This window comes from Mastacembelus armatus, chromosome 9, assembly GCF_900324485.2.
Source record: "Mastacembelus armatus chromosome 9, fMasArm1.2, whole genome shotgun sequence".
Lineage (NCBI taxonomy): Eukaryota > Metazoa > Chordata > Actinopteri > Synbranchiformes > Mastacembelidae > Mastacembelus > Mastacembelus armatus.
The window spans coordinates 22,870,711-22,893,491 of NC_046641.1; the positions used below are offsets into that span (position 1 = coordinate 22,870,711).

Below are 22,781 nucleotides of genomic sequence, written 5' to 3' on the forward strand. Positions count from 1 at the left end.
GTTTGAATTATACATGAAGTAATTCCTTCAATGAAAAACAACAGTGTTCAAAATGAAAACTTACTTTTTTGCACATTTTGTCTTATTTACAAATTACGTTTTTTCTTTATTTGACCAAAAACAATAACAATGAAACTGAAGATGACTGTAACATTACATTACACCAGAATACTTAAAACGATAAATCATTACATTTTATGATCTTAGGAGGAAAATAATATTATCAATAATAAAATATTTTAAAAAGTGAGTAAACAGGTGATGTCTTATTATTCTCCTCTTGGTGCTAATATAAGAGAAAATAAAACTAATTGACTCTTAATGTGATCAGGCTGCAAACTGTAAAACTCTTAGTGTCCCTTAAATCCACTATGGGAAGTGCCTTCTTGCGCTCATCCGACAGATGTCAGGCTGGTCCTTCAGGGGCCGCTTGGGGCCCGGAGCTGGATGCGGTTCGGAGGAAAATCACCGCTCGGGTCTCTTCGGGACGAGCTCGGGTCTCCTCGGGACGAGCTCGGCTTATTCGGATGTTGAGGAAAAATGGCTACCGGCAGGAGGAAGGAGAGGGAGCAGCGACCACTCTTGGACTAAAGCATCGTTTGTGACATATGGATGTACACGCAGTGTCCCGCATCGACTTCACCGACACATTGGAAGTTGTCCTCGCCGTGAGAGCCGAAGTATTTTGCTGCAGACGCCGCGTTCTGGTGAGTGTGAGGCGGATACGCGGCAGACTCAGGGGTCGGCGGAGTGGCTAACGTTAGCTAGCATCGCGCTGCTAGCCGCCTAGCATCTCGGCAGCTTTAAAGCTAATGTTGGCGTGTCAGCGGCCGTGCCCCGGGGGACTTGACGGGTCCAGGCTGAACACCGAAACACAAACCCGCTTCTTTATTGTCAGTGTGTTCATTAAAGGACACACGTAACCGGAACGTCACCGTTTAGCTTGACAGTTGCAGCTGCGATGCTAGTGCGATCAGCTGGTCGTTTCACGCTAACAGGGCTGGTTCTGGCTCCAGGTTTGTTGATGTGTTTTCAGTCCGTTTCCATAAGCCGGTGGTCCTCGAAACGGATTCATCTGCGCCTGACAACACAGGAGGACGCAGACCAGTGTTTCTACTAGGGGCACAGCTACAGCTGCAAGTCACTGAGCTGGTTAGACTCATTTATTTCTCACCGTTAACGTGTATGATGGTGTGTTGATATCAAAGCCGCAGTGACTGGCGTGTTTATTGCGATTTTATTGGCCTCCTTTCGTGCCTGCTGTGTCTGACGTGCAGTTTTAAAGTAACCTGCATTGTTGCAGACTGCATGGCTGCCTGCCTGCCTGCAGCAGCTCAGCCTGGCTTGCAGGCTGATTATGTGTGGCTGATGTTATGACCAACTTTTGTCATGCTTTAGCTGTGTTTGCAGTGTGGGTGGTGAGCTGTGACACACTAAATGATCCCATGATACAAGTGGTTTTACTTCTGCAGTATCAGCCCTGCTAGTACTTCCCTGACAGAACGACACTGGATGTGACAAAGCAAATTGTGGGAGAAACCAAAGATTCAAATTTAATTGCACAAAGGAGGAGTTTGGGAAAAAAAATTATTTAGGGCTAAGAACTTCATTACATTAAGACAGAAATACCTTAGTGAGTGTGTTTCACACATTTGTGCAATCCGGGAAGCCCTGTTTGTTTCCTCCACAGATTAGTAACTGTTAGCTGTTAATGTTTGCAAGCTGGGCAGAGAAATAACACTTTGTCCACTGCAAACACTGACGTACTTTTCAAGCTTAGAAAATATATTTAAAAACTGCCTTGTGATCATTCGTATGCAGACATCTCCAGCCAACATTTAGCAGTTTTCCCCACTTTGGTGGACAATCTCTGACTGAGATGATTGTGTTCGCTATCAGGTCGTTTAATTGGGTCTGAGATGCTGCAACAACAGCTGTGGTTAACATATTCATCTTTTTTCAATTACATGCTCGTTTCTCTTAATAGTCACACTGGCATGTTCATTTAAATCCCGTTTAGACACACTAAACAGCAGTGTCCTAGGTTTTACATGCAGCTCAGTTGTCCAAACCATAACACATCAACAATTACTAGTTTGGTTGTGTCTTCCACCAAGTTTAAGACAAGGCCTCAGTAATGAACATACAATTGCATGAAATTGGGAATTAATGATCCTTAAATTGGTATTTACTGCAATTCAATTGAATTTAATTTATATAGCACCAAATCACAATACAATCATCTCTAGGCACCTTACAAAAAAAAAAAACAAAAACAGAAACCCAACAAATCCCTTATGAGCAAGCACTGGCTCTTTTGTCTCCCCCAGAGAATAACATTTAAAGGGATATTAGGAGAAAAATGCAGGTTATTTAAAGGTAAACTTACTGCAGATAATCAGGCAATTTGTTGTTGAAAATATTTTGATAATGGCGAAATCTGAAGAGTATTTATTTAACAAATAATTCATAAAACATGACATAGGCATTAAAAGCCACTTTTGATTAGAATCTCTCCATTTCAGTATGTTTAGGCATATTAATTAGTAGTTAGGCACATTAACACCACTCCCAAGACAAGCATGGCGTCAGTAGACTGAGAAATGAATGGCAGCCACTAGTAAAACGCTGCTGTTACACTATCACTTACCTTTAACAGCAACCTAATGTACTAATGTGAAATAAAAACATTTACTTCTAACATTTAGACAGATATTGATGCATTTATACTGTGAACAGGAGACTGAGTTCATGTACAAAACCAGCAAATTAAAATTGGGGTCTGGGAAATCGTGTAGAGTGAAATCAACAAGTTAATCGATTTTAAAAAAAACAACAAAAAAAAAAACATGTAGTCCTTTCTAAAAAATAATTTTGCATTAGGAAATACACAGAATACTCCCTTGACAAGTACACTGGATGGTGCCATCTATTGGTTTTAATTTAGCAAAATGAGAAAACCTTTATTCTCTGAATCATCATTTTTCATATGTTTTAAACTTGCCAGGTAAAAACTGACAAACTGCTGTGCATGAAACTAAAATGCATTGATAGGATAGAAGGAAAGCATAGAAATTGGATTGGTGTTAACTGCCAGTAACTGGAATAAATTCATATTTTCATAAACACATACACTCACTGAGCACTTTGTTATATATATTTTAATGCAGTCCTACACAAGCGCCCAGCTGCAGCAGCTGGCTATCTTTATATTTCAGTTTTTTTGTGAAATTGTTGAAAAATGGTTTCACTTGTAGGTTTGTTTTTTTTCTAATTCTTCTGTTTTACTGTCTCTTTTAGGAATTGTCTGTAATGTTGACAAGCATGTTAAATATGTCTGCCTTTAATTAGTTTGTGAAAGCCAAACATCCAACCCACAAACACATAAGTTATTGCCTATTATTATTTGTCAAGGATCGTAATACCCCTGGGGGCCATATTTTCTCACTCCACATATTGACTGCCAAGTTCCCCTTTTGCTGAGATTTACTGAGATTACTCAAAACCTGCTAGTCATCGGTATGATGAAGTCAAGTTGTCCCTTTCTATTCTGCTTTTCTCCCACTGTGCTTTCATAGCTAACAGGCACTGAAACTGTGACTCCTATAACCGGTTCTGGCTTTGAGCTGGGTTTATTTAAATTGTTGTTGTTATTTGTATGCGTTTCCCCTCTAGGGGAAATAATATTAGGTACTCCTGCAGGCATGGCCTGAGATAAGTACACATTATTTTGATTTGCATTGTTTGTGGAGTCCCTGATGTCTCCCAGATGTCACTAATAACTGGCTTGTTGTTTGTGTCAGTTAATGTGATTAAACATTGCCAGGGTCCTGTGATAAGAGTATAACGTGTCCTTGTTGTCACTTTTCTCTACTGTTGTTGGCATTATCCAAAGTCTGATAAATCAGATTTCTGACTAAAGTGTGTGTTGTGTCCCAGAAATTTAAATACAAACTTTTTCAGGTATTGTAAAATGGCGACTGATTATTGGGAAATTTATCAGACCAGGTGCCTGGTTAATATACGAAACACGAAATGGCTTTTCATAACTACAGATCATATTTAGGAAAGAACAGTATCTGTCTAAAAGCTGAGAATCTGAGAAGTTACAGGTATTGTTTGGAATTATTGGGAATTCACATTCACAACATTTTGAAGAGCGTTACACCTGAGGGCAGGTTAAACAAAAGAAAAACTGGTAATTTAGAAATAAATTCAGAAGTTCAGACCAAAGCTTTATGCAGCAAAGACTAATGAGCACAAACGAGGCAAAGAGATTACCATCTGGGATTACGTTTTTATCTGCGCCTCTGCTTCCATGTGGTGCGATGGCAGCAGCGCTGAGTATTGTGCACTTTGTGAGGCTTTTGTTATTGATTCAGTGTGGTTAGATAGCTGCATTAAAATCTTGTGGATAATGCAGTACAAGTCTAATGCTAATTTCCCTCTCACAGCACTGGGCGAGCTTTCTCAGGCCATGTAAAATGTATCTCAGAGAAAAAATCTACGATCTACGGTGTGTGTGTGTGTGTGTGTGTGTGTGTTTGTGTGTGTGTGTGTGTGTGTGTGTGTTTGTGTGTGTGTGTGTGTTTGTGTGTGTGTGGAGTTTTTCAAGATACCACATCAGACACCAGACCTAAGGTGCCGTTTACCAGTCATCCTTCTAGAGAAGTGTGCAGTCATAAACCAGGAGAGGATAATTCTTAATTAGCCCCCCTGGGAATGACGTGTACGTCATGAGAGTCGGCAGAGCACTGAAATCGCTGTCAACACACACGCTCCACAAGAGCATGGTGTTTGTAAAATACATGTACATGCAAAGAAGCTCAAAGTATTATTGTGCTGAGTAAGTGCAGCACTTGTAAGACATTAGATTGCAGTGAGCTCATGCACTGGTTCTGATGAGATGATAAAGCAGCTTCGTTCTTTTTCTTGCTGTCAACAAATCCTGTTTATTGCTGTAGTTAAATGGCTGTGATTCTCACAGACTGTGCTCCACCCAGTACTTCATGGTAATAACTTTTGGGATACTTAATGATTTTAAACGTCTGCGATCACATTTGTGGTTTATAGTTATTAATGTGGCTCAACCGAACCGTTTTTCTGCATTATTTAATTTTTTCCTATGCTGAATGACAACTAAATGTTTTGTAGCTGTCAGGTTGGTATAACAAATTGAGTTTTAGGCAGAATAGCGATTCAACTGTCTGCTGCAGCTATAGTTCTCCTGCTACAGATTTCTTCCCTTTCCAGTACAAATTCAACCTTGCCACTGGTGGTATGTTGAGTAGGAGATTGTGTAGCAGGCTCCATTCAGTAAGGGGGCTGATCTGCATTCCCCGCTGGCCTCATTTCCATATGGTCCAGTGTTTCCCTGCTGGAAACCGCACTTCAGTATGTTCTTAGTAAACCAGAAGACTGTAGTTCTCAGAATGTGCCAATACAGTGTCTGGGACAGGGTTCCTTCACTTTTTCAAGCAGAAAATTTGAAATTCTCCAAATTGCAGAAAGTAGACTGTATTTTGTTGAGTATGCTACTTAATTCTCTGGGACTACAACTGTTGGTTTAGTTCATTATCCATTAATGTGACAGTTAGTTCTTCTTTGGTCTAATAAACAGTACAGTATAGTGAAAAATGTCCATTGCATTTGCAAATGACTTAGTTCATCCAGCTAAATCCAAAGATTTTAATTTGTAATTATGTGGATGAGAGTAAAGAAGCATATGAAGACATGAGAGCAGGAAAAATATAAACATATCTGCTGGAGAATTTTGTGACATTATTTTTAGGGTGTTGTTGAATAATCGACTAATGTTTTAGCTCCAGTTTATTTTGGTAATAAGTTAATTGTTGCAGTGATTTTTAGAGCTAAACTAGTGAAACTATTTGGACTGGAAGCTGAAAAGAGACCATTTAAAGAGGTCACTTTGTGCTCTGTAACACTTTGATGAGCACACTTTGACAGTTTGTGACATTTCATACATTAAATGATTGACGTAATCTATAGAATAATTGAGAAATAGTCATCAGTTGTAGCGATCGATTTGTCTTTTCCTGTAAACACATGTAAGCTTGAAGTGCTACTCCAGAGAAAACGTCCTCCGTTCCCTATATGTGTCTCTGAGAGCAGCTGATGTCATGACAATACAAAGTTAATGTGAAGTCAGTGGCCTGGATCTGCATAAGGACGACTAAATCCCCATAAGATGAATTTTTAATGGTGCTTAGTGCTTTGAGTTGTACATGTCCCCCTACCTTTTCCTGTCTAAATGGTACGCGCCTCTTGCTGTGACGGCCATAGCCCCCACGCTCTGCACCCTCCTCTCCCCTTCGTCCACAGCCCTGTACACTCCACCCGGTGTCAGGGGGGGATCAGCTGTGCCAGTCCCGGCAGGCTACACACACACACACACACATACATACACACACACACACACACAGTACGCAGGCTGGCGAACAAAGCCCCTGGCACTGCCAATGAAGACAGGCCATGCCTCCGCGCCTAGCCTCTCCTCTTCTCACGCCGCCGTGAGGGGAAGGCATGACACCATTGTCGCCGCTTTTCCTACTCAGAAAGACGACAGCTTTTTGTGGAAGAGGGGTCGGTCTGTGTTTATAGTGGAATATTTCTCTTTCTCCTGCTGCTGCTGAGCTGAGATGCTGGCGGAGCGCAGAGAGAACAGCAGGTAGGACAAATCATGAGCTTGGTGCTGAGCTTGTCTCCGCAGCGACCGGGGTTTGTTTACTGTTGGTAACTGATTTTTGGTAGATATAGCTTATCGGTGTAAAAGCATCGCCTTTCAGGGTCGGTACCGGTCTTGTTTTTTTACATGTCACCTAATATTTAAGCAGTTTGGTAGATGCCTACAACCAGAGTGATTGAGTGCTGTCGTGTAAAAAGCTTTGATTACCGTCACTATGACCATCACGCAGTGAGGGATGCAACAGTCTGAGTCACGGTGTCTAACAAAATCCTTCGATATCTCTAGAGCCGCCATGGGCTGGATGAACAGGAAGCACACTTACTTACTAGTGCTGCATTTATTTGGTACAACAAGTGGAAAGATCACGACAGCGTTGGCTTTTTATTTGGTAGGCATTGTATTCCTCTCGTCTAGAGTCTTGCCGATGCAGCAACCACAACATGGAAGATCTTTGAATACAACACAAATGTCACTGAAGTGTTTTTGTCACGAGTGCTACAGATTTTTAAGTTTAAACACGTAGGGACAGATAATGAAAGAAAGGAGCAATGGTCTTCAGGTTGAATTAAGCATCCACGTCCTCCTCAAACTGACAGACATTAGAAATGTTGTTGATTTCGTTGAATCTCACATTTTAGAATTGAACGCCTCCATTACACACGGCTAATAGACGACTCGTGACCGAGACAAAAGAAAGACAAGTGGACATGTCTGATGGAAGAAAACTAAAAACATTCCTCTTCAGATGAGAATGAAACGTCACTGAATGTAAGACCAAACTTTGACACCTGCAGTTTTTGATGCTGCATGTAAAATATAAAAGGGCAAATATCTGGAAATCAGTAAAAGTAAAAATGAGCAGTAGGAACATGACTCTTGTTTTTAAGATAAAAAATGTGCTTTATCAAAAAGCCAGCACTTTGTTTGGGGCCCATGTTGTGATGGATATGGTTCAGAAGCATATAGGCTGCGTGACACTGGACATTATTGAACCTCTTAGGAAAAGGTTGGCACTGGCTTTACTCTCTGATATATGAGGGATGAATCCACCTTTTGTTTATTATTCGCAGCAGCTGCTGCACCTCAACTTTCACTGTTTACAGGGACAAATGTTTATCTGCCAAATCAGCTGGCAGAAGTGAAGTGTGGAGAACAACCTGTGACGATGACAACCCAGGCGTTGTTTGCTGAGGGTTTAAATAGATATCCAGTGATGAGCTTGTCAACATGGGTCCTGCCCAGACTTGTTTGGCTTGTGATCATTTCCTGCCCTTCTGGCTTCTGTTAAAACTCGTACAGTTCAGACATTAGCTGCTGATTGAAAACATGCTACACAGATATGAAGCGGCTCCACTTCTCAGGCTTTTATTCATGATGCTTCAACTTATTTTGCATTAGTGTCTTAGGAGAGTTTTTTTCTTTTTCTTTGTCAGCTATACAGTTTATCACCTGCAGTGAGAAAGCAGCAGCATTTGGCTGCAGGTTGGTGTGAATTCACCAGCCTGCCTACAAAGCCTTTTATTTCCTCAAATTTGTACTTTGTTTCACAGGTTCTGGTTTTATCTAACTCCCGTCAACCCTGGTTCTCTTCTCCGTGGAGCCTCCCAGCTTCCACCTACCCCTCTAAACTGTCAGACAGGAGACATTTCTGTGATTACATCACTTTCTCCAGAGGAACAACCACGCAAGCCTTTGAAGAGTTGGGCTTTTCCAGGGCAGCGGCTGCCTTTATCTCCCAGGAGCTAGCGCTAACTTTGCGAGACGCTCATTGAAACTGGCATCGACTTAAAGAGCATGCCATGAAAAAGACTGGAGGGCTAAGAAGGCGAGCTTAGTTCTCCACCGCATAGAAGTCGACGTTCCATTAATGCCATTGACTCATTTTCTTTGCTACAGCCAAGACGAGACAGTTGATGCTATTTTTCCTTAAATGGCAAAGGTCATGGCTGTAGCATCCTGTTGATCAGATGGAAAGTCAGTGGCTTTACGTTGGAAACCGTTCTGCATGAGGTTGACGATGTGGGTTTCTAATCCTCTATGTTACATCACTTCTCTCTGTTCTCTTTGTGGTAGATCAAGTACGCAATGAGCTGTCTGCTTCTATAGGTCAAGTGCTGGACATTCAAAGTCTCAGTAGTGCAGAAAGACTCGTTCGGTTGCATTAGGATATAACAGATTCTTCTCTGCCGCAGACAAAGCTCCTCAAAGGCATTGCAGGCAATAACAACAGCATTAAAGCTGTGCTGGGAATCTAAATTTCTTGTGCTCACAAATCTCAGTCTTTTTGAGCCATTGCCAGCTTCCTTCAGGTGCATCCATTCCCTCACAACATATTTTGGATGAACGGATAAGACGGTGTCATATTACTGAAGGAAATAAGACTGCTCTGTTGCCAAAGGTGTGGGCATCTTGTTTTTCCTGGCTGCGTTTCCAGTTCTGAAATTAAAAATGGATCATGTTAATATAGAGACAAACACATGCAAGAAAACACTCCCTATAATAAACCGATATATTTTATATCACATTTTTTTCTCCTGTATAATCAACCAGTAAACTAATCTAATAAAATCAGTTTTAAACATTTAAAGAGACACGTTCTCAAAAATCCTGAGACAAAGGGGGAGAAAATATAAGAAACCTCCGGAGAATTGATCATAACCATCGCATGACCATGTACTCTCCACCAGTTGAGCCCTCGGGAAGTCGATTAAAAACCAAATGTAAAGCGATACTGCTTCCTGAAATATTAATCAAGCGAAATTGCAAAGACTGTAATTTTTGCACCCAAAATGTAGTCAAACAGAACTAGGCCTACCAAGTGGGTGGGGTGAGGTGTAATCGTACATTTGTCTGCGGATCACTGCCTTTCGCCACTGCCAACCTTTTGTTGATTTTCCAGCTCAGCCTTATGCTGAGTCGTGTGACATGTGTTTGGCCCAGTTTGTGGTCCCGGCCCTGCTGCGCTCCGACTCTGCCATTCTCTCGGCACGCACGTCTGCCTCAGTGACTCTCTGTTTCATAGGGCCCGGTGCTGCAGCGTTGAGAGTCAGCATTGTTCAGAGAGAAATGCTGCACCAGAGATGCTTTCTAGTAGAAAAGATGGGTGAGCTGCTTCGGCACCTCAGAGGATAATTCTGCTTTATTAATAATTAGAATTTATTTCCTAAAGCTCTTGTTTTGCTAAACTTATGATTAGAGTGAGCATTAACCTTAATGAAAACTCTACTTTGTAAATATCCAAGTTAAAGAGTAACTTTATGGTTCAGCCTGCCATGCACACTGTTTTTAATGATTTACTAGTCAACATCAGTTCATTTCTTGTTCTGCTGAAGCTGATTTTAGTGTTGTCATGTTCCCAGATCCCAGCAAGTTACTTTGGCAGCTACAGGTTTGTTATAGCTGATAGAAGTGACGGCCCAATCTGTGTGTGAAGCATCTCATGATGATTAATACGCCTAGTATTATATATTCATTAAATATTATATATTCATTCGTGTTTTGGATAATGTGGATGGAGCTTTCTGCATCTGACTCAGCTTTATTTTGTTTGTTCTATTCCTGCTTCCAGCCATAGAGGCACCGAAGATTTATTATTCTAGAAACGAAAAGTATGTGTGATAAATAATTCCAGTTAATAATATGTTTTGTAATTTCCAGAGGGATAGCTCCAGTTCTGACCGTATTATTTACGTTAGTATCGGGATCTGTTTATATCGTTTCAACAGATCTCACCGAGGGGATCAAAACGCATCCTCCCACTATAAAGACCATTCGTCTGCTTTCTGTCTTTCCTTACTGTTTCCTTGTTTTTCATAGTGAAACTTGCAGTTTTAAACACTAACTCAGGAACCTGGTGAGTGGGCTGGATGTTTTTAAACCCAGCCACAGACCAACCACTTCTGCTTTTGCATTCTCAATTTCTGACATCCAGCAAGATTTTCTTCCTGACTGGCAACTTTTCATCAGGCTTGTCTGTGGCTCAGCCTGAGTTTCCATTTTATCCAACAGCTGAAGATGCCAGTGCTGCTGACGCTACATCTTGATCACTCTATAACTGCTGTTGCTGCTGTGCCAACATGGCCAAATGTGCAGTAGATCTGTGGCTTTATAGTTTACCTCTTTGTTTTACTACTGCCAAAGGTCTACCTATTCATCTAGTGGAGGATTGGATTTGATTTATGCATAATAAGGGCTGCTATGTGGGTTGTATGGGTTATTAAATTGCTAGGGCCAGATGTAATATATGTGGATGTTAAGAGAGAGATGATTAGGCTGTGGCAGTGATGAGAACAGCTCATTAGCATTATGATATGTCATAACAGTAATCAGCCTTTGAATATGAATCATGATGAGGCACGCTAAAGAGGTAATAATAATTAATAATTGGTTTGTATTATGGGCAGCATGGTGGTTTAGTGGTTAGTACTGTTGCCTCACATCAAGAAGGTTCCTGGTTTGAAACCCATCAGGTGCCTTTCTGTGTGGAGTTTGCATGTTCTCCCTGTGCTTGTGTGGGTTTTCTCCAGGTACTCTGGTTTCCTCCCACAGTCCAAAAACATGTATGTCAGGTTGATTGGTGACTCTAAATTGCCCATAGGAGTGAGTGTGAGTGTGTGAGGTTGTTTGTCTCTGTGTGGCCCTGTGATGGACTGGGGACCTGTCCAGGGTGGACCCCTGCCTTTCACCCAAAGAGAGCTGGGATAGGCTCCAGCAGATCCCTGGGACCCTGGTTAAGGACTAAGGGGGTATAAATAATGGATGGATGGTTTGTATTAATGAAGAGCTTACTTGTGACTCATTAATAAGCTTTATTCAGAGACCAAACTGTGTACATGCCATGTAAGTTCATATAGATTAATGCTCTGCAGGCGTTTCCTCTTATACATTCAAGCTTAAAAAGAGAAGTAGTGTGTTGTTATTTAAATTACAGAGAATTTTTTTTAGCTTACAGAAAACCTAAATGTGTCTGCAGCAGAATGATAAAGCATCGTACATTTGACCTTTTAGCTGCAAATGTTGAATTTTACACTTCATAAATCCATGAAGTTAAACTTAATATGTAATCTAGATGGTGAGCATGCATTTAAAAAAAAAAAAAGCAGCTGCTTTTGTTGCATCTCTCGCCCTATCACATAAAACAATCCCCCCCCCCCCCCCGCCCTGCCACATGTTCACCAAACTTTATCAGTCCCAGCAGCAGGCAGGGGCTGATTTTGTTGTTTCAGGAGGATGTATATTTTAGGGCCTACTCTACAGCCTTATCTCACGCAGGCAGAGCTGGTGGTTAGCATGAGCTGAATTGTGGAGTGTATTACTGCCAGCACACGGTCAAACCCTGAGCCTTTCGGTTCTCGTCTCGTTTTGATCTCTATCGTGTATGAAATGTGTCTGAGATTATCCCAGTGTTTTACCTGCCTGTCCAAAAAACTCAAAACATGATTATTGCAGCATGAGACTATGTTTTCTGATGAGTGATATTTACGACATCAGCATCCTTCAGTCTTTCCTGTTCTTTATTTAAGTGAAAGATTGCGTTTTCTGTGTACAAAGCCAAACCCTAACCATTCAGGGCCCATGTCAGTCTCTCTAGATAAAGTGTACCAACTGGTGGATGGTACATGGAGTTGCAGTTTGAGTGTGGGTTCACACAGAGGGCACGCTGAGTAAATTCATTAGTGCAACAGATGCCTTGTTCCTGTAAATCAGAATAACACTTGGAAGCTTCTTTGTAGCTCTCAGTCTCTTTCTTTTCCACGTCCTCGCTCCCTTTTGTGACAGATCTCAAAGAAACGTGAGGATTGAGGAGAAAGTTGTTGAGATGCCAGTCATGCCAAAGCAGATCTTGAACAGGAAAGTACTTAATAAAAGGCAGACCACTGGGAACGGCTGATAATCTTCCCACTCAGCCATTATGGCCAGTCAGCATTATACTCCACAGATGACAGAATAACTATGAAGTGGTCGCCAAATCAGTGAGTTTTATTACTGTTCTGAGCATGATTTTGTGCAGCAAATGGATCTGGGCAACTGTGATGGTAGTTCCAGATAAAAACACATATCAGCATCACATTACGCAGTTTTGCTCCTGCACTTTGGTAAATACTTTAAACTTGCACACTTTTTGATATTTCTGCATGAACACTTGTTTTTCTGCCTTTGCACTTTATGTCATCTCTGTGAGCTGTAATAACAGGTGAATTTCCCCACTGCTGGGATTAATAAAGTTCATCTTATCTTATCTTATCTTATCTTATCTTATCTTATCTTATCTTATCTTATCTTATCTTATCTTATCTTATCTTATCTTATCTTATCTTATCTTATCTTATCTTATCTTATCTTAAACACTTTTGTTTATGTGTAAAGTAAGTCAACAGCAAAGAGGAGCGTCCTCAGTCAAATTAGTCAAAGTCATCTGTTTATGACTGGCAGTCAAATCTACAGACCGCTTTAGAAGTACCCTAATGTCTCCATAGAGTCAGCACTTGTATAATAAAATAATATGTACTAATCTTCTCAGAGGGGCTTCCAAAAAAACCTGATTGTTGCGTTCTTTGTTTTCATCGTTGAATCTGTTGTTGTTAAGTAAAGAGCGAGGGCTGTCTCATCAGCGTCTGAAGTGAAAGTAATCCACTGGGAAGGAAGGGCCGTCTGGGACTCTGTCGTGTGTCCTTGGACTGTCCATATAGAGCTGGCCGACCTTCTTAGAGAATGGAATTGAACTGTCGGTGCTTTTTTTGCAGCAGGTTCACCTCAGCATAGGTCCACAAGTAGACAAACACATCTCACATGTATACTTGGGAAGAACATTAGCGTATAATGCAATGAAAAAGCAAATGTCCTGTACAAAACAGTAATTTACACTAACAGCAAGCCAGTGCTTTGAGTTACATAGCCATAGCTGCTGAGTCTCTACTTTAATAGTATGAAAGAGTCTAAGGGTCAAAGCAATAGTGTGGTTGTCATTGAACATGTAACAAAATATACTAGTGAGTGACAGAGACATGCAGGGAAAGTAAACAAGCCGAAGAAAGAAGCAGAGCTTTTCTTTCTCATGTGTCTTTTTCCATGTTCTGCATCCCTACAGGCTGATCCTGTATCACGTGAGGAAAATAAATTAGAAATGTTTTCCTTTTCCACATCCACCACTGTATAACTGCAGCCTGAAGCAATAACAGTGTGACAGTTTGGTTTCTGAAAATGAAGCTTTTGTTTGAGATTGATGAGGAAATTTGCTGCACTGTTCCAGACTGTCGATTCAGTTTTTATCAGCGGACGTTGGTCTGTGTTGTGTGTAGGCTTTGCAGCTTGTTGAAGTCTCCTAGCAACCATCTTAAAGATAGTCAGGAGAGAATTGGACGCATGGAAATAATGGCTAAATATATAACAACAATCACGCTTTGGCTGCAACTAAGGAGGAGAGATTAAATTAATGTCAGTCATGGGTTTAGCTCTGTAGCTCTATAACCTGAACATGAGACAGAGCGTGCTCCACACAGTGTAAAGCTGCAGAGATGTGTCAGTGATGCAGATGCTTTTGGTTGGTCCTCAGAAATGTCGATGTCATGCCTAAGCTACGGGGCCACTTTTGGGTTGTAGCTGATTTGTATTTTTAAAAACAGTAGTGGGCAATTGAGTTAGAATGAACCAGATAGGTTGGTCGAATGTATTTAAAGGTGCATTGTGTAAAATGTGAAAGATTTAGCTGCATCTAGTACAGGAAAAATACCTACACCAAAGTAGGGGCTTAAAGAGCGTTTTAACGACGATTATATTCCTGTGGTGCCGACACACAAAAAAAAGAGAATTTCCTCCAAAGGTTCTAAGAAATGTGTAAAAGTTTCTATGGTCCAAAAGAGTCTATATATAAAATCCCCATTCTAAGATTAAGAAAATGCAGCATTTTGGTATTTTCCAGTGGCTACATACTAATGACAATGTATTTATGAATATATTTAATTTTTCTAATAGATATCTGTAAATATTATGCATTGTACCTTTAAATGGCCATTTTAGAACCAAAAACAGTCTGAACAGTTTTCTGAGTATGAAGAGTTTTCAGATAGCACAAGAGGATGCTAGAGTACTGAACTGCTATGAGGCATTAACCTCCTCTGTCTCTCTCACAGGGCTGCCTTTGCCCTGACAAAGCCGCTCAAAATGAACATGGTGAAGAGGATCATGGGGCGGCCGAGGCAGGAGGAGTGCAGCCCCCAGGATAACGCTCTGGGCCTGATGCACCTGCGACGCCTCTTCTCCGAACTGTGCCACCCGCCTCGCCACATGACCCAGAAGGAGCAGGAGGAGAAACTCTACATGATGCTTCCTGTGTTTAACAGGGTGAGTCTCGTCAGCGGTGGAGGAAAGGTGGTGCAAACAGGCTATGATTGGAGATTTTCTCAAATATAGTTCTAGCTCTGTAGGAACAGGTATCAGTTCATTTAACAATTACTGAGTTGAGCATTTATTTGGGTTCAGTCATGAGAAACATGAACTGTGGAGTCATCACAGACTTAACAGATACTATACGCAGATGGACTTGAATGCAGTAAATGAGAAGCCACCTGGCAACTATCTGGCAGTCTAATCCTGTGGTTGACAGCTTATTTCCATACACACCTGACTAGACACTTCATGGGTTCAGTTTCTACAGCCTGCTGAACACAATGAGCTGCGTGTTTTCAGTCTACCTGTGGGTCACGTACAGTATATTTGCTGTAAATGTAAATCATTACTCTTCACGACCTGATGTGTTGTCATAACGTCTAGTACTGACTCTAACTTAAATCCCTAGCTCCTCGACGACACAGACACGCTGCAGAAACATTAAACAGAGAAAATACTGTCTAATGCACACCTGGCAGACAGGTGCGCAGGAGAATGCAGTCATTCAAAGCTTGTGAACTCCCACACACTGTCAACACTATGTTTAATCCAGAAGGGATGTTTGAAGCATTTGTCAAGCTTTAAACTTATATTAGGAAACATCTTGATACCTGAGCTAATAGCCATAGCTAAATAAGCTAAATGATTGAAATCACAAACACCTGAGACAAAAATCAATTACTGTACAGAGGGGCTTGGAAAATCCAAATCTAGATAATTATTGATGATTCATAGTGATCATTCCAACTAATCAGTGCTAATCAGACACCAACAGAGAAAAGCAGAAACTCTGAGAGAAAATCGAGAAGCTTGAACCGGTGAATTTGAGTCGTTTTTGCTTGACACCTGATTCCTGTTTGCAGTGTTCCTGTTACACTGATAGTCCAGGTTGCCTCTTTGTTTGCTGCAGGTAGCCCCGCTGAGCGTTCTTGTTAGAGTGGAGCGCCGTAGCAAGGGGCTCTTGACTTGTCAGCTAATTACCCGGCGCTGACTGTGATTCGCTCACTGGTGGGATGACTCATGTCAGATTTCTAAAGTAGAGTACTCTTCGTGCAGCAGGACTAAAGGCTCCAGCCCTGCTTCCATGTCAGATTTGTTGGATAAACAAATACACGCTGAGCTGTTGTCGAGTGAAATGTGTTTTTATTCTCCCAAAGGCTCAGGCTGCAATTCGCCGTGTGGTTGTCAAACTAGAATATGCCAGGAAGCACCTTGATGATTCCTGTTTGTCCCAGCTTGTTGTGACTCCAGCTGTAAATTGTGAGGAACTGCAGGCATTGGCAGCTATTAATTAGATTTTTATTCTTAATAGATAAGGATATAGAAATAAATCAGTGTTTTTCTGGTCAGTTTAATCTTGTTATATTTCTTCTTTTTACTCAAAGTGAAATTATTTCTCTAGTGTTTATGTTACCCATTCTTTCCTGTTCTCTCTTTCTTGTTTTGTTTTTTTGCCCTAATAAACTAAAACCTGGCCTGTCTGCTTCAGGTGTTCGGTAACGCTCCGCCCAGCAGCATGACGGAGAAGTTCTCCGACCTGCTGCAATTCACCACACAGGTCTCCCGACTCATGGTGACCGAGATCCGACGAAGAGCCTCTAATAAATCCACAGGTGAGCCCTTTGGTGACACATCGATTTATAACTGAACAGATGTTAGAGGAGGTACCTGTAAATATCAAGTTATCATATCATTTGGCATCAGTTGCAGTTATTTCCCATAACCAATTTTCTTCTTGTCAGATGATTTACTTGTTTCCTCCCCCGCTCCGTGGGGTGAGTTTGTTGTCCCTGATAAAGACATCTGTTTGAAGGGAGTTTTTTTTCGCTTTTTCTCTTATCTTCTATTAGGATGATTGGATGATTTTATCGTTAAAATCCTCTTGCAAAGATTTGCATCGGTTAAATTTTTGCTGTCAAGCTGCAGGAAAAAAAAAACACTCAACACAAATGTCTCCAGGTGAGCCAGCAGCATGTCTTTAAGTCTGTGACAGTAAGAGTAGCTTTTGACTTTGGCTTCCCCGCTGGAAAGACGTGAAACAGATGTACACTCACATCAGTCGTGGGTCTGTCAATGATTTCTCCTCCTTTATCTTGTTTTTATTGTGTCCGTCTGATCGTTTGATGTGTTGTTTTTGAGCAGAGAACAGCTCTGAACACGCACTTCTCCAGCTGGTCCCCAGGCCTCTGTAGACTGAGTCAGTAGTTGACTCAGGCTCTCGACTGACTTCGCTGGCCGCTGTCCTCATAAAAATAAATGCTTTAGATTTGAGAGGGAGCTGCTGGACGAGCAGATCGTGTGGGCAGGTTTTTAACAAATATTTTCAAAAACATGTTTATTTCTGCATCTGTCTCTGTCTGTCTGTCTGTCTGTCTGTCTGTGTGTCTATCTATGTTTTAACAGGGGGGGCAAACACTTTTTCACACAAGGCCATGTAGTTTTGGATTCTGTTTTCCCTTAATAAAAACCTTTATTTAAAAACTGCATGATGGGTTTACTTGTGTTGTCTTTGACTATTATTTAAATTAGTTTGATGATCGGAAACATTAAAGTGTGACAAACATGCAAAAAAAAAAAAAGAAATCAGGAAGCGGGCCAACATTTTTTCACACCATTGTCTGTCCGTCCGTCCATCTATCTATCTATCCATCTATCCATCTATCTATCTATCCATCCATCCATCCATCCATCCATCCATCCATCCATCCATCCATCCATCCATCCATCCATCCTGTCTATCTGACCAGTGATGATGCAAATTGATGATCGTTGATAATGCGTCTTCCCACCATAGGGTGCTCTAGTGAATGAGGGGGTGATTTTAGACGTCAGTGTCTCAAGAATGGTTGTTTGCACAGTTGGAGAAGAAGAATTTAAACCAATCAGAGCGCGTTGGCAATAAATGTGATGAGTCAGACAGACTGGAACGTCTTAAACAGTGTTGGATGAATCACTACTGGAACTGAAATGTCAGGTACAGGTTCTGCTACTGGCACAACTCACCTGTAATCACACAAACATTAGTCAGTCTTAGTAGATGTGGTGATTCTGAGGCTTGAGTTAAAGGCCTGCTTGTTGTATAGAATAGAAACATAAGGGAAGAGCCAATGTGACCTGGGACCAAAGCTATTGTAGCAACGTTAGCATGTTAATGTCTGCTGTGACTGATGAGAAAGGTAACACTGTTACCTGGTCCAACAGTCACAATCTGAAATTGATTTCCTTTTAGAAGAAACATGACGCCAATGTCAGAATGAATAATGGCGATGATCTTAGGAGCCGTGATGATTTGTTTTAATTGAGAGATAAAGGCCAGTTGAACAATGAATGTGTTGGAGCCAATTTAATGGAGTCAATGCCCACCAGTTACAGATGCTGTGTATGAGACAAACATCTGTCTTGCCACTGTTTTTATAGGCCATTTTTACCAGACCTGTGTGCCCAATTGAAGAGTGGAGTTTTTGTTTTTTTAAGGGTTTTGGTTTATTTGACACAAACACAAAGAAACAATCGTCTTACATTTATACACTGTCGAGGATTATAAACGTTATTTCCATTGTGGTTCTTGCTGTAAACTTTAAATTTCTGCAATGAATTGGTTCCTCCTTCTACATTGTGTATATAAAACAAGAATCATCTTTTCTGACAGGATATAATCTTGCAAATCACACATCACAGTATGATGTGTGCTAATTGTATGTTAATATGTACTGTACCACTCATGTTTTTTTTGCAGAAGTGGGTTGTATACAAGACAAACCAGGAAGCCAATTCCCACACTTTCCCACACTGCGTGCGCCAAGATGACTTAATTGTTGCATAACTGATCATTGTTCCAGAACCCCATCTGCCTGCCATAACGAGCTGTCACTTCACATCCACTTAACTATGTGTTTATGTGTGTGTTTGCTTCTCCAGAGGCAGCCAGTCGAGCAATAGTTCAGTTCCTCGAGGTAAACCAGAGTGAGGAGGCGAGTCGGGGCTGGATGCTTCTGACCACCATCAACCTGCTGGCCTCCTCTGGACAGGTTGGTAGAAAAGCACCACGGTTATTTGTAACACAGTCTTCTTATTTTTTGCCTGTATGTTGTATCTACCCCAAGCATGAGTGAGAGTGAAGATGTAAGATGAAATGGGGGAATACAACTTCAAAAAAAGTCTCAGCCTTCTGTATCTTATTGACCCATTTGCATCTTTAATCTCCCAGCAAAAAATAGCATCATCCTCTGTAAAAACTGAGAAACAGGTTTTCTAGGTCTAACCTGTCTCAACACACACACACGTGCCAAACCTGCTTTACTGTACTAAATAACTGAATTGATGCTGTAGTAATGGTAATACTTAATGCTACTAATGTTACGTGAAACTGCAGCAATAATTTACAGTTAAAGTGGCTTTTTGCAGCCTGGTACCACCTGCCTCGGATACAATGTTTTGATCATTTTTGATAAAGCCCTTTATTTCAACTGTTTGAAAAGGACCCATGTCCTAACATAAGTACACGGTGATGACTTTTTATGTTCTCATAAGGACAGTATTTGGAAAATGCAAGAAAGCAAAGCCTGATATGCAGAGCCAGCTTTTTGTCTTCCCACGACTGTTTGCTGATTCACTTGTCGTCTCCTTTGTTATTTGCACATTATCGTATTCTGCTCTTTGACTTTTTAAACCTGAGCCATGTCCATATGATGAAAGTGAGGATAGTGGTTTTAGCAGTTTCTTCATTTCCAATCAAAATAGTCACAAATTTTAGATGATCCACTGGCGCAGGCTGATGACATCACAGCACAACAAATTCATACCAGTTTACTTCTTTATACCTTCCACCCCTATTTTCCACTAATTCTTGGTTGTTGTGACAGTCCACATAATTGGGACTCTCAGCAGCTTCTTGGGCTCCTGGTTTAAAGGTTAGACATTAAGCTTTTGATTTTCTCTGTCTGTGCTCTTGTACTTTGGCCAGCACCACATCCTTTGAACCTTTCGGCCCACATTCCTCTGGAGGTCTTACACGGGCCAGTTCTGTCAGCTGGCTGGCTGCTTCTCCTGGTCTGCTGCACATGAGAAATTCACTGTTTTTGACTCAAACACTTCTCTGCTTCTGCAAGTGTGATTTAAAACTTCCCTCTCTTCTGTTGCCATTTTTACACACTGCTAACTATGCACACAGCAATGCAAAAGAACCCACAAACAGGCGTGTAGACATGCAGAGATCAGAGTTTCTGCTCTCAGGGAATAAACTGAAATCTATTTTTTAAGATTCATTTTGCTTGAAATTTACAGTTTTCTAAACTGCACACAGCAACCAATCACACATCACTATGAGTTCCTTTTCTGTTAGAGGCTGGTTGAGCTTTCACATAGTATTGTAATTTTAATTTGGGTCAACAATCATGTCCTGAATAAGTGTCTTTTTGGATAAATAATCGTACCCAACCAACCAAAACTGACCTGAATTCGTAACTAGAAATCTCAGATCCTGCTTTTGTGTCATGCTAATAAGCAGCTGACAGTTTCATTATATTCATTATATTAACTGTTCCATCAATACACACAGACTGACAGGAAAAGGAATGACCTACCATGGAGCAGGGTGGCTCGAATAGTGCGTGTGTGTGTGAGTGGCTGGGTTGAGGGGATGTGTATTCTTTTTCCTATGGTGTCTCGGGCATTAAAACAAAGGACTCTCCTGGCAGTCGGGCTTCCATAAACCTCACGTCACCTCCCTCCCTTTAACCCTCTCTCTCTCTCTCTGCCTTTTCTTGCTGAGATGATAAAACAGCATTATATTTGTCTGTCTCTCTACCTCCTCACTGCCTCCTTTTTTCATAGGATTCCTCTCATGCTTGTTTGTCTTTTTGACACAATTTCCTGACATGTTTTCCTGTCCCCCCCCCCTTGTCTTTCTCATTGTCTCTGTTCTCTCTCCGTTCTTCTCTCATTCTCAAACGTCCTTGCCGCCCTGGTTTTCTCTGCAATTAACTGTTCACAGTAACCTTTGTTACTAACCTATGTCTGTCAAAACCTGTAAACACTCTTTCTCTGCCTTACAAGTGCTGCTCCAGTCTGCCATCAACCTGATTCATTCCCAACTTTAGACTCCTTTAACTACTTCCACTGTCAGTGTCTTGCTCTATTTTGCTTTTCCTCTTTATCACCATCATCGCCTTTATCCATCGATCAGCCGAGAGACGGTATTTGAGTGTGTGTGTGTGTGTGTGTGTGTGTGTGTGTGTGTGTGCGTGTGCGTGTGCGTGTGTGCGTGCGTGTGTGTGTGTGTGTGTGTGCGTGCGCCTGCCTGCCTGATGTGATCAGTTATTCTTTGTGCGTTCATCTCCGCTCTGTGGTGCAGGTGGTGCTGGAGTAAATGGGAGGCTCATATCAACCAGTCACTCTGTGTGTGTGTGTGTGTGTGTGTGTGTGTGTGTTATGTGTGTCTTATGTGGGAGCTATGTGTGTGTAAGTAAAAGGAGTGAGGTGACTTGTCAGTGTGAGCTTCTTTCCGTGTGTGTAGGAGGCAGTGTTTTATTATCTGAATCATTTGCCTCAGTGAGCATCAGCTCCATCTCTTTCTTCAGCTCCTTCCTTTGCCATCTTGACATACAGACTCATGCAGTATAATTGTCCCATTCAGCGAACAGTGTGTGACTTTTAGCACGGTTCCTCACCCGAGGTTATTTTTAAGTCCGTCTTCTGCAACATCTGACTTGTTAATTCACAATCTATAATGTTTACCATGTCCTTCTTCCTCTGTCCCTCATTAGAAAACAGTGGACTGCATGACAACCATGTCTGTACCCTCCACGCTTGTCAAATGCCTCTACCTGTTCTTCGACCTGCCGCACATGACCGAGGCTCCTGTAGGTCCCGGCCCACAGCCGCCACCCCCACCCACCCAGGAGAAGACCCCAGGCCAGGGCCACACACAGCCGGAGCTGCCCCTGGCTGACCGCAGGGTGCTACTCCAGAAAGTCTTTGTCCAGGTATAAGCACACCTGGACCACAGCTAGTCTCTACTGCCATAGATTATTGATGATTATTGATTGATTGATTGATTGAAGTGTACTACTTAAATTCTATATGTGCAATGATTTAAAATAATTTAGTGGACTTGACTTTGCAAGAAGGCATGTTCTCCAGCAGTAGTTTTATCAGCTTCTTTTTAAGCTGAGAATCCTTTTAGCTAGAGTTTTTTTCTTCTTCTTTCCTTTCCACTCCTGCAGATCCTGGTGAAACTTTGCACCTTTGTGTCTCCGGCGGAGGAGCTGGCCCAAAAGGATGACCTCCAGCTGCTGTTCAGTGCCATCACCTCCTGGTGTCCCCCCCACAACCTGCCCTGGAGGAGGAGCGCTGGGGAAGTGCTCACCACCATCTCCCGACATGGCCTGAGTGTCAACGTTGTCAAATACATACATGGTATACACAAATGTACATTATGTTAATCATGTTTATGTACGTGTGTGTCATGCCCTCCTGGGTGGGTTCAGAAAAGGACAGATTCTGTGTGTCTCGTTATCAGCCCCTTAACCCTCAGCGTTCGACGAACGCGCCGACGCATTTTGTGGCATCTTCTCCTGATAGCACCGAAACAAACTTAAATTACTCCGTCAATTTTGATCGTACAAATAAGAGCAATATATCATTCAAATCTGTAAAGGGTCTAGTTTTAGATGTCCCTCATAATGACAAC

At 41.6% G+C, this 22,781-nt stretch overlaps 1 protein-coding gene across 6 annotated transcripts in view; it reads left to right on the plus strand.

Annotated features, from left to right (window-relative positions):
• The first annotated feature begins 360 nt into the window (after positions 1–360).
• wdfy3 (WD repeat and FYVE domain containing 3) overlaps positions 361–22,781 on the plus strand; it is a 77,504-nt gene continuing 55,083 nt past the window's right edge. For 4 of the 6 annotated variants that reach the window (XM_026320731.1, XM_026320733.1, XM_026320734.1 and 1 more), the window contains exons 1-6: positions 364–707; positions 14,836–15,046; positions 16,581–16,704; positions 19,010–19,119; positions 21,856–22,074; positions 22,315–22,507. In XM_026320731.1, the coding sequence (XP_026176516.1) occupies positions 14,867–15,046; positions 16,581–16,704; positions 19,010–19,119; positions 21,856–22,074; positions 22,315–22,507 (826 nt within the window). In that variant the 5' untranslated portion in view covers positions 364–707; positions 14,836–14,866. Of the gene's footprint in view, positions 708–14,835; positions 15,047–16,580; positions 16,705–19,009; positions 19,120–21,855; positions 22,075–22,314; positions 22,508–22,781 lie in introns of all 6 variants that reach the window. The other 2 variants (XM_026320737.1, XM_026320736.1) reach the window with 2 other exon arrangements.